We start from the raw sequence: 12,555 nt of genomic DNA, 5'->3' as shown, positions 1-12,555 counted from the left end.
TCCAGACAATATTTAGGGAAAGATTGAACACTAATCTCTTTACCACCTGCCCCCTTCTGCAGAGGTGTTTTCTGTCTGATAAATGCTGTGTACTCACTCTGTCCTTCCTGTTGTATTTATTCCAATCATAGCATCTTTTAAATTGCTGATAAGTGGTTTTTTAAAATATAATTTAAATCGGCTTACAGCAAAACCATTTTCTAATCCCCTGAGAATGTGAGCATGTACTTCCCTGCAGTCTCGGGGAGATGCATGCGTGGGAGGACAAGGTGTCTAGTCTTGCGGTGGCTCAGGTGTTGTAGGCAGGAGCCTTCAGGCACCGGGACAGGTAAACTCTCTGACCTCCTGTGGAGGTCACAGATACCTGCTCTGTGTAAGGAATCTGGGCATAAAGAGGTGAGACTTTTACATACAGAGAGTCTCTTTAAATCTTTCCTGGGGACTTAAATACACTACTTAGAGCTGTCCCCTTTTCCAGAAGACCGGTGTGTTTGCCTTCCTGGCAATGAGGGCTGAGTAGGTACAGGCAAGATCTAGAGTTACAGTTTAGAAATGGCAGTCGATGACTTTTCTAAAAGAACTGCTGTGCAAATCAGTGGTGAAGGATAAAAATACATTGATTTAGCGTGGGGCATTATGTGTGAATAAAGAAATCACAAATGAATTATAAGTGTCACCTCAGGCAGGCTGATTAAAAAGGCTTTTTTTACCCTGCATAGCTCTGGGCTTGTGTGTTTCTACTCTTGTTCTCAAGGTTCACCACCAAGTTCCCTCCGAAGCCTCACACAAACAGTGCACTGATTCATTTATACCAAAAAAAATGCTGGTGAGAAGAAATGAAGGAAGTCAGGGAAGGGAATTGTAGCATGGTGCTTTTCTTGAAGCCACATCTCAGTGCTTTCCTCCTCTGGCTCCCCTCGGCAGGGTTAACTGTGGGGAAGGCTTTCTGCGCCCTCTCTCGCAGTGTATCTTCTCCGTGTCCAAGTTTAGTTTGAACGTTTGCATTGTTTATAGAGTTCAGCGGGAGGTGATTTAGGATGGAGCTCCTTGCCACGGCAGTATTGGTATTAGAAATGCCGTGTTACGGCCTGTGTGTTTGACTTCTCTGGAGTCAGGAGTTATGTGAAGCTGCCACAGTTTCCTTGGAGTGGATGCCCATCTCTGACACAAAACTGTGGACTTTTAACCATCTGTTTGTATTTAGGAGCAGGCCCAGCTCGGGGCCAGGGCTGTGGGGAGGGACTTTGGCAGAGCTGCAGAGGGAGCAGTCTTGCCAGCCCTTGCCCACATCCCTCTTTGGCTCTTTTCCTTGTTCTTGTCTCTCGCTTCTCATGAGTGCTAAAGCCTGGGCGAAAGAGAGGGGAAAGAGCCTTTCCTATCTGGGAAGTGATGATTAACGATGAGAAACAGTGACCCGTACGCCAAGAGAACCACTTGTTCCTGCTTGGTTTCAAACCCTTATATGAGTAACTGAAATGCTGCCCAAGGGAGCTGTATTTACTTTTTTTTTATTACTACTTCTCACTGAAGCATTTTCTTTGCCTGTATTCAGGCCCTGTGTGTGGATTCAGAGATGACCGATATATAACACTACTAGAAAGTCAGAAGTTGCTTCCTTTGTTCTCCTCTGTTGGGACAGATTGATGGGGGAGCGTTGCAAGTCTTTGTTTGTACCTAATACTCTTACAGATAGTTCTCTGTGCAGAGGAAGGTGAATTGGTTCCTTTTTCTACTATGAAGAAAAAAATCACTGGACAAATTGCCTATGTGGGAGAGCAAAAGCAGCCCCTACGTAAAGTCTGGTATCTTGCCCGCTCTCTTTCCTTATGTAAAAGTAACACACGTTTGCAAATTGGAAAAATCTGCTCCTCGTGAAGAAGTGATCCTGCACAATTCCAGGTCCCGAGAGCTCAAGGAATGGCTTCATTGAAGCCTGCCCACACAGGATGCCTCTCTCTGTTGTGTCCCATAGGGCTTGCCTGCCTATGGAGCTGCTCTGATTTACTCCATGTGCTGATGCTTAGTCTGGAATAAATCAGGATTGACTCTTTATGTGCCAACAAACATGTAGCCTGTTTGATATCGCTTTTTCTTTTTTGAAGTATACATGCATTACAAAATCTTCACAAACTTTGCTTAAATCAACAAAAATAATGCCCCACACCCAAGTCAAAATGGTATAATCACAACACTGAGAAAGCCAGATGATTTACACAGGCTCCACCCCTTGTTTGTATCTCTGAAGCCCAGATATTCTGAAGGTTTTGTGAAGTCTCATGAAAATGTGAGTCGGGGCTGCTTTTATGGTGAGGATGATGGCTGAATGGGAGAAAGAGGAGAAGTTGCAGCTTGCCATGTCTCTAGCCAGGGTTGAGAAGGTTACATGTGCCTTTCCTCATCCCTGCAATATTTTAGAAGAAATTGGACCTTGGGGTGGGGGTGGAGAAGAGAAAAAGGGGGGATCAGGCTGGCATTAAGTGAAGAAGCATAAAATAATTATTTAATGATGGCTAGGTCAAGCTGCAGAAACAAGTGGGAAATTAACCCTCTATGTATCCTCTTTTGCAGGCCACAGGGACACTTGCAGATATGTTTTGCTGTCAGTTTTGAGTTCCCTCCCTATGGTTCCTGGTAGGAGTGCTTTTAATAGCCTCCCACCCACTTCCCTGGGGCTATGCAATGGTATTTATGGCCTCCCTGGGACTGCCTTCCAGGTGCATGAAGAAGAAGGCAGAGTGCAGATTCAGCACGTAGCTCCTGACAGCTGGGGCTGACGGGTCAGGAATGCAGTCCTGACAGCTGGAATTGGACTGAAAGCAGACTGGAAGCACGGTGGGGAGGCCAGGAGGGGAGAGCGGGCAAGAGAGGCTGTGTGGAGAGATGGACAAACGCACGCACGCTGTGTGCAGGCGCATGTGGAAGGAGCCTGCAGGGACCTTAGATTGCTCACGCTCCCTTTCTTCCACCTCCATTGTGTTTTGTTTCATGTTCTCTCAACTGCCTGCAGCATTTTTAATAAATGTGTGTGCACACCTTTGCACAACTATTGTAGTGACACCTGGCAGAGCCATTAGAGCTGAGGCTCAGCATTTCCATTAGAAATGCCACCCCTCATCCCACCTCCGCATTTATGCAGGTTTATGAATGTGATGTAGTGCTTCCTATAACTCAGCGATTCAAAACCTGTGGGCAAGTTGGTTTCTACCCTTGCCACTCTTGTGCCAAGGTGCGTCAGTCATAATTTGTGTCGTGGGAGATGGTTCCCTGATGTTCTTAAAGTGGTTAACCTGAAATCAAATTGCCTAGAATTGGCCACTGCTTGTTGCAGATGATGATGTTGTGGTCAGGATTTCTTTCTCTTTTTTTTTTAATTGATTAAAATGTGAGGACTTGTTCAGTGGTCAGACATGGCTCTGAATCTTTTCACCCCATGAATGCTGCTTCAAATTGAGCCGGAAACACCTTGAAATGTTGTAACAAGTCTGTGGGATGGATTGCGTGAAACCAGTTTGATGGTCTTGGAGTAGTTCCTAGAGGGTCAGTTAGGCAATTGGTATGAGTCTGCAATGGTGATGGTGAGCAAGGCTTGTGAGAGTCACTGTGAGAGACATGGAGACTTGTCTGTCAAGGCAGAGACGTTCTGAATTGGTCGTGTGTTGGAGCTCGGCTTACTACTGTTGCTTGTGCAGGTGGAATATTTTTGGTCTCCAGGCTTGTCAAGACAGTACTCTTTGCTAGCAATGGGTGCTGAGGGACAGAAGGCTTAGGCTGGAGAGGATAGAAAAGCCTCTTTAAAAAAATATTTATTAAAGAAAAAAAAGTTGAAAGTACATATTCTGTGTGCCCATACAAAAGCAGGTGGAGGCATTGGGTAGGTGAGGGACAGAAACCAACTGTGCAGCTGAGTGTTTTTGTTGTTTGTGTGCTCTTTTAAGTCAGACATCCCCTGCAGTTAATTCCATCCACTGCTCTTCAGCCCTCCCTCTGCCAGACCAACAACAAAAACCCCAGCTCCTGAAAAAACAAACAGGCAGAGCAACCTGGACCAAAGCCAGACCTTTGCATGTCAAGCTCAAGTGCAAAATGAATATTTCACAGCTGTGTTTTAAAGCCCTGGAATGAAGACTTTGCAGTGGAAATGCTGACAGCGCCTTAAGTAGAATAGTATACTGTAATTAGTGTTCTGTGTTTAAGGTGCCAAACGAAGCAGAGCAAAATGTAAAACCTAAAGCCTTTGTTTTTCTGCAGCAGTAACAGGAGATCAGACAGCATGTTCAGATGGTGGATTAGAGCCTACAACGTGTGCACTGGTCCTTGGAGGTTAAACATGCTTCTTTGCGGTGGGGCTCAGGGGCAGCAGGAGAGATGTACAAACAGGGCCAGCTGTGAGATTTGGCGTGCTGTATCAAATTTCCCTTATGTAAGAAATAGACGGCTATTTCTTAAATGCTGACGTTCACAATGTACAGCTACGATGCATTTTCACGTATCGGATGCCAGAGTGCATTGAAATGACTTTGCTGTGTTGCAGCATGGAAAACATGTTGGAGTGTATGCAGCAGTGCTGAAAGCCCTCAGAGCAGAATATAGGGAGATGGACATGAAAAGCACAGTGCTGTTTTGAAACACGGGCCTGATTTTGGAGTTCCCTGTGGCAGTATATTGCCAGGACTGAAGAGTATTGGGGTCTCAAGTCACGCCATTAAAGCTTTTTTTTTTTTTTTTTAAAAAAAGGCAAAAAGAACAGATGATTATGTAGCCACTCATTGGACAAGATAGTAACTGATTACTCGATGTACTAGGAAAGGCTTTCCAAAGGAATACTCATGGATTATGTATCTGGGATTTCTGTGTCGACCACTTTCTCAGCAACGCCTTTGCACATACATTATTAATATGCCCACATTCAGGCAGGAGAGGGATGAGGGCAGGCACATTGTGCAGTGCACGATAGATGAACTCTGATGGATGTTGTCTCTTCATGCTGACTCAATCCTGGTAGTTAATTAAATGGATTCAAACGTTAACTGTGTTATACACAGGCCCATGGGAAGGCTTTTAAAATAGAACTTGTCTGCATGTGGGCATTTATTGAAGTAGCCATTCTGGAGTGGAATGGAATAATTGTGCTGCAAGAACTCCCTCTGAGGATGCTCTTGTTTGTGAGTGCTCACAAAAGCATGGAGAGGAATGGGGAGTTGAAATCAAACTGTTGATTCAAGAGCAGGGTTTCCCTTTCCATAGGGGAGCAGAGAGGAGAGAATGGGGGTAAGTTTCCAAGCGCAAAGCAGCAGGAGTTCTTATCCGTGACTTTGAGTAGGGTGACCTCTTCGCTGCTGTCTGTAAATGATCTTAGATGTCAAAAAGGCTTATCGAGTGTAAGATATCAATGGGAAAAAGAATGGAGAACAAACCAGAAGACTATATTATTCTGCTCTGTAAACACTTGCTGTGACCATACCTTGAAAGCTATTTCCTCTTTCATCTCGGGAAGGATATAGTGGACCTGGAAGGAGGTTCACAGAAGAGCGTCAGAGCAGATCAAACATATGAAATGGCTTTCAGGAGAGCCGTAAACTGAGTAAGTGAAGACTCTTGTACTTGGAACACAGATGACTTGGGGGTAATAGCATAGCTGCTTACGAAATCATGAGGCACCTAAAAATGTTGTGGGGATTGACTGTTCACTCTATCTGTACAAGAACTAGGACACACCAAATGAAACTGATAGAAGTCAGGTTTAAAACAAGCAGTGAAAGACGGTTCTTCTTGCAACATGTACCAGACTATGGAGTTCCTTGCCAAAAGATGTTGTGAATGCTAGACTTTTAAAGACATAGTGGATAAGTTCATGGTAGAGAACTCTACTGAAATAGGTTAAAAACTGTGATATTGTTGTCTTTGAGACTTGGAGATTGACAGAAGGTGAGAAAGAATCAAATTTGCTTTCCCTGCTCCTAAACTTTATCCATACATTTGTTTATAATACCTTTCTTCCTAACTTTTCTCCTTCACTTATGGCTGCAAATGGAAACAGGGACCAGGGCTGGATACTGGTGTCTGATCCATGAAGTCTGGAACAGAGACATCTGCTTGCTGGACATGGTTTTCCCAAGCAGTAGCCTTCTGCCTAATGCCATAGGTACTGGGGCATATGGGCAGCCCTGTACAGTAACACCGTTTTTCTCCCCTTGATGGTCTGTTTGAGCACTGGAAAGTTGCGTGTATTCTCTCAAATGCTTTGCTTCTTTAGTTCCATGCTTAAATAAACTGCATTTGTAGAGAATGATGAGCTTTTGGGCCCAGAAGAAACATGGATATTATCAGAAGGCAGGAGCTGAGGTGATCAAGTCAGAAAATTCTTTGATTTCTTGAGCATGTGAGTATGGGGTAGAGGGACTGAAATACTGCTGAACCTCTGCTTAGTCTTTTGCTGGCTTGGGGAGGTTGATGGGGTGAGTGGCAGCATCATTCAGCTTACAGTTGAAACTCCTTGAGGGATGTCTAGTGTTAAAAATAGCTTTCTCCTGAAAGTTTCTTTTCCTCCCTTTCTCTAAGGTGAAGCCAGACTGCAGAAATCTGATGGTGGGCAAGCAGGCATAGACACAGGAGCTCCCACCCAGCAGTGGTGGCTCTGTAGTAAAACAGCTGTGGGGAGAGCACCTGTGAGCTCAGGTCAGGCAGGACTGTCCCTGTGACTTGGTTGTCCCCTTTGGCACCCGTTCTGGTGGAAATCATTGCTGCACTTGGTGCGTTTACTATCAGTTTCTAAGAGCGTGCTGCCTAGATGTGCAGGCCACAGCGTTTGCTTCCTGTACGTCCTGCCTGGCTTTGCAGTGTGGTGCAAAGGGATGCAAACCATGGGAAGGAGGACAGTGTTTGCAGGGTAGTGAAGCTGGGCTGATCCTTCAAGGACTTCTGTGTTTTCCTTTTAGCAAGTGGAAACAATTGCTTGTTGTAACTTTCTCAGAACAACAGAAAGAGCTCACGCAAGTAAGAAACTTGCTCTCTGAGACCTGGGAGCAACTGGTCATGTATCTTGTTTCCTGAAAAGACAAACATGTCTGGCAGGGACTTTTTAGACCAGCCTTTCCGAAAGGATCATTTGTCTGCACCTCAGTAGTAAGGCAGAGGTGGCATGGCTTCGTCACACGAGTGTGGGCCTTCCCCTCATGCCTGAGGGAAGCGAGGGCTGCTCTCAGATGTGCCTTTTGACTTCCAGGTGGGATTGGGCTGCAGCAAAGCCCCTCTCCCTGGGAGGGCATGGCTGCCTTGAATACCTGTCAGTGTCTTGAGTCCTGCAGCCCAGGACTCTGCTGGTCTGGTCCTACCAGGTATGGGAACTATGTGATGGTCTTGCAATCTGACATGGAAGGAACGGGGTAGGTGATCTGCTTAGGCACTAAAATTTCTTTATGTTTGTGCAACTCCGAGCAGCCAAATTTAGATTTAAGCCTGTAAAATGAGTGAACATCAGTTTTTGCAAGACAAGTGTTACCTGCATAGCTAATTCTGGTTTTGGTGCCTAAGAGTGTGTATTGAGCCTTCAAATTTGGAGAAAGGTTGGCCTCGAAGTAATGAAGATAAGGTGGTTACAGGTAGCATAGTTGCAATGCAAAGTGAACTGCGTTGCATGTGGGTCGATTCATTAACGCTTGCAAATCATTTAGAGAACCTTTACTGAAAGCACCAAATATTATTAATAGAAGCCTTGGTATGAAGTAACAAATGTGGATAGCTGGCCTCCTCTCTGCACCTCTAATCTGGGTGCACAAAATGACAGGTTTGATCTTGCAGTTGTGTCCAGACTTGGATGAGGGTGGTGAGGTGGCCTGTTGATCGCATGTGAAGGCCAGAGCAAGGAGTGACATGTCTGATGACTGTGGGAAGCAAATTGGTCCAACGTGGGAGCTATTGGTACTGAACATGGTGTCTCAGGTCTGCAGGGGGACTCTCTAGGTCCTGTGGTTATCTCAGATCAGACTTGGAAAGGTGTGAAAGGTATTTCTGATTGGGATGCTGAAGAGGCTTGTCTGAATGGCAGTGGTTATGGCTGTGTAGGAGTGGGAGGCTGCGCTTGCCGCAGGAGGAAGTGGGTTCCTACCTTGTTGTAAGTTGTAACTTCAGAAGTGGGATAGTGGCGGACTTGTATCAACAAATTTGCCCTTTGCTGACAAATCTGAATTCTAGTTTGGGAAGTTAAAGTCAGTGTACTACTGCCCTAATTTACTACATTAATGATTTCTTTGTTTTAGGTGGCAAGTTGAGAGGAATCTAATTTGTACTGCATTGTTGCCTATTGCTTTTTTTTTCTGTGAAATGTTTTTCATTCTTCTGTCAAGTTTTTTGACAAGTGACTGACTATGTCTTGCTCTCATGTCACCTAGTCTGGAGGTTGGTCATTGGGATAAAGCTGTGGTGTATTGTGGGCAGGGTGATGGGAGTGAAGCTCACAAGTATTGTAAGATCAAATTTTAAATTTATGTGTACTCCTTTGTGAAGCAAGCTGGTTTTAATACTCGAGGATTATCACATGGAGGTGTTGTAAGAGCATCCATTGGATAGGCTCATGGTATTGCTTTTCAGATTCTTTACATTGGGAAGGTTTTAAAGCTAAGACTAGGTGCAAAAGAGGGGGAAGTCTTTTTCAGAAAATTAGTTTTGAGTCTCTGGACACAGGTATCTGTTTCTGTAGCTCTAGGTCCATCAATGCCAGTGGTATGGCTTTGATAGCTGTTGTCTTTTTCCAATGGAACGAATGATCTGTTGGAGGCCAGAAGATGCTCACTGGAAGTAGAATAATTTGACCTGAAGACTGAGCTACTCCTTTTGTGTCAAGCTGTGTGCTGACCGTAGGAGAAAGGTAGACTTTTCCACCTGCTGGCATTGCCACAAGTAGTCTATTGGCAGAGCAGCATGGGGCCTCCACAGACCCTAAAGTCTGAGAGGAAGCTGGAGCAAGTATGACGTTCTCCTGTTTGTGCAGTGAGAGTGCCAAATGAATCAGTTGGTGCTCTTGCTCAGTTTCTCTCAGTCTTAAAGACAAGGAGGGGACAGATCTTCCCACATCACCAAGTACAGGGTGAGTTTCGGAGGTACAGCTGGATTGATATAGATGCCAGTGAAAGGCGACTGTTTTTCTTTTCCCTGGCTTTGAGTTTGCTGTGGCTTCCCCAGGCTGGCAAACAGAAAACAAAAACTACAACATATTTCTCTGCTGGTTTGGCCTGTGGGGCAGGCCATTGCCATGCCGGTGCTGATGCATGGGAAGTGGCGGGGGGTGGCATTGGGGCGAGTGGGATGAGGGAGGAAGGGATTGTCCCCTCCAGAGCAGGCAGCTGTAAGATCAGCTCAGCTGTGGTGTCACACTGCATGCTGAGAGGCTTGATAGACATCCTTGCAGAGCAAAAATGTACCTGTTGGTGAAAGTAGGCTGCTGAATTGCTGCTGAATAGCTGCTGAATAGCTGCATAGCCAAGGTCAAGCCGTGCCTTTTAGGACAGTTCCAATTACAGCCAGCCTGAGCTAAAGCCTGTGCTGAGCAACCTAAGCACAGCATTGCTAAATTGATGTTTGCTGACAGCATCAAGTAATTGGTGCCTTATCTAGATCGAAGCAATTGAATGACACATGCCTCTTCCGCTTCCTCCTTTGTTGTAGGAATGTGGTTTCTGTAGGAATTTAAACCTCTCTTAGTTTGATGTGTTGGGAACTGCTGATATGAGCTAGAATCTCAGCAGTAGAAGTATTGGGTTCTTCTTTCTGTGTATTTGTGAGGCTACTTTAAAAAAAGTGTATTTTGAAGTATTGTTAATGAGCCTGGAAGAGTAGATATCCTCCTGTCCTCCCTCATTCCTTCCACCCTCAACATTTTTGTTCCAACATTAGGTTGGAACAAGACTATTTCCTTTCTTTACCATTGGATCGGTAAATGCATTTTTAATTGTATGTTCTTAACAAAAACCTAGTGAAGTTTTGTAAAAGCCATGTTTCCAGAGATACTAATTTTGCAAGGGAAGGGGACAATTTGATGTCCCCTCATACCACCTCAAAATATCTGGGGTATATTATTCCTAAAAGGGAAAAAATACCAAGTTGTTCCAGGGACTGGGATATGAAATCTTCCACTTCCCATGTCACTGATTTGAAGGCAGGCCAAATTTGAACTAGCTGAAGCATGGATGGCTCACTTTAAGTGGTGGCACCTCAGCTCCGCTTTACCTGTTGAAGCAAGGTGGTTCTTTGTGTGGGGTTACTTCTGTCACCTTTGCTAGAAACCTGGGCCATGAGCTTCGTGAGACCTTGTTTCTTCAGCCCAGCTCCTCAGGTCTGGTAAGCTGCATGTCAGGGTGGCGTGGGGAACCTGCCCTGCCCCTGCCTTTCATGCACCATGTTGGTATAAATACAAGATGTTCATCTTCAGGGCAGCTATTAGAGATAGTAGTAATTATTACAATAGTAACTTCTTACGCCATGTCCATGCCCTTAAGGCCTTAAGCAAATATAACTTAGATGATGATAATTAAAACCAGAAGACTGTGACCCAGTAAAATCCATGAGTTTGGCAGGGACAGAAATGCTGAGGAGGAATTTATGCATCAAATATATAATAGATAAAATCAAGCTGTGTGAATGTAAAGGAAAGAGAATAATTTTGTGTCGGTCAAAACAACTCCAGGGCTGAGAAACGGTTTGTGCTCAGAGGTTGAATCCTTTCATGCCACAAACCAGTGTAATCTCACTGCAACCTTTTGCTTTGACATAATTGCTAAATTCTGATGCTTTCTTTGATGAGGAGTGCTCCCCAAAATATTGTGTCATGTTCGTCTGTCCCCCTCCCTTCCCCTTTTGTTTTTGCTTTTCCCGGCTTCTTGCCGATTATGAATCTTCATATCTTCTGAGTAGCTCTTCCTAGTTGCATTTATTTTCCTAAAAATAGTTGAGGTCTTTGCTTGGAGGGGAAAGAAAGCATTTTTGGATTACTGTCTTTTGCATGGGTCATTGGCATGCGTGCTTGTGAACCCAGTCATGTAAGCTGTTCTGTCACTTGAGATTCCTGGGGAGGGCTGCCCTGGTCCATTGGATGTGGTTTCCAGTTCAAGCACTGTGGGGAAAAAAATGACTATTTAGTTCCTAGGAATATAGGGCTGGGACCAACCTGAACCATCTGTGATGGATGGAGGAGATAATGGGTCAACCTGGAAATGTTTTTTGGGAAAGAGCTCTGGAGAAAGTGGTTTCCTGCTCTTGCTGGGAAGATGAGAATCGCTGGGCAGTGAAAATATGCATCTCAGCTTCTTGCCAGTACTATCTGCTGCTTGCAATCCTCTGTCCTTGCAATACTTTGCAATGCTCTGGAATAGGCAAAGCAATTGATAACTCCTTCTCTGTACCCCAGCAGTATTTTACTGCGCATATACTGAAAACTGAATAGGGTTGCTTCTGTGCCTGGGTGCTTGTCTGTGAATTTCTAGGAGTGTCATTCTTCTCAGTGCCACTGTGAACCAGACCATCAGCACCTGTGGATGGGTCCGTTTGAACTGCACTCATATTTCATGATGCTTCTTTATTTTTCATATGCACTAGGTGACTTTGGAGAAGGTGTTGGGGATAACTGTGTCGGGAGGCAGAGGATTAGCCTGCGACCCCAGAACTGGCCTCATCGCTTATCCAGCAGGGTGAGTCACTAATCACATTCTTCAAAGCTAAGATAAACCAGCACTGATGTATCAACATAAAGATTCAGAGTATTTCCATTATGGTCTTCTGTAAGGAGGCTATTTACCTCTCTTTTGTCTTTTAAAACCAGGGAATGATGAGACTCTGCACTATTAGTGTAAGTGGCAAGGGAGGGAGATTGCATTTTACCTGTCAAGTTTTAACAGGATCCCTTTTAATAGAACTGCTCTCCCTCTTCTCTCTCTAAGCTGTATGTTACGTTCTGGGCTTTTTAACTATACTCTATAGTGTAGTGAACTTGCACATAACTCCATGCGAAGCTCAAACCAGTGAGTACCTAATGAAGCAGGTGATGCTTTCAATTAATTGACAAAAGCTTTCTTATATAAACCCTGCAATTTATGACCTACCATGTTCCTCATCCAAATGCAGAGACAGATTTCAAGCTGCCAGTCCCTTCCATGTGAGTTCTCTGGAGTACAAGACATATCTCAACCGTGGTCTAAGTCCAAATAGAGATATCCAGAAGGAGACTTTGATGGACAGCAAAAGAGCTACCTAGAGAAAGATGATAGCTGAGGGTTGGAGATGTGGCTTTGAGTTGCATGTTTAGCAAAACATAGACATCTGGGACCAGATCCTGATCTTGCTGAAGGCGGAGCTCACCCAAAGGGCATGTAACCATGGAGGAGCAGAGCATGGCAGACTTGCCAGTCTGTGGGATGGGACTTCTCTGAAAGAACGTAGGCCCTGAAAAATTTCAGAGAGACTGTGAAAGAGGCAGGTAGAGGTGTCATAATAGATTGCATTTTGAAAAAGCTAGGGAGGAAAAATATTTTATCCTGCCAGTGGAAGCATGGCTGTTAAGATGGGGTA

At 44.7% G+C, this 12,555-nt stretch overlaps 1 protein-coding gene across 2 annotated transcripts in view; it reads left to right on the top strand.

Annotated features, from left to right (window-relative positions):
• MAPKBP1 (mitogen-activated protein kinase binding protein 1) overlaps positions 1 to 12,555 on the top strand; it is a 101,929-nt gene that overhangs the window by 18,505 nt on the left and 70,869 nt on the right. For both annotated transcript variants that reach the window (XM_065635125.1, XM_065635124.1), the window contains exon 3: positions 11,587 to 11,678. In XM_065635125.1, the coding sequence (XP_065491197.1) occupies positions 11,587 to 11,678 (92 nt within the window). The remainder of the gene's footprint in view (positions 1 to 11,586; positions 11,679 to 12,555) is intronic.

Source organism: Caloenas nicobarica, chromosome 5 (assembly GCF_036013445.1).
Source record: "Caloenas nicobarica isolate bCalNic1 chromosome 5, bCalNic1.hap1, whole genome shotgun sequence".
Lineage (NCBI taxonomy): Eukaryota > Metazoa > Chordata > Aves > Columbiformes > Columbidae > Caloenas > Caloenas nicobarica.
The sequence above is the reverse complement of the archived record's forward strand: the minus strand, read 5'-3'. Positions and strand labels throughout refer to the sequence as shown.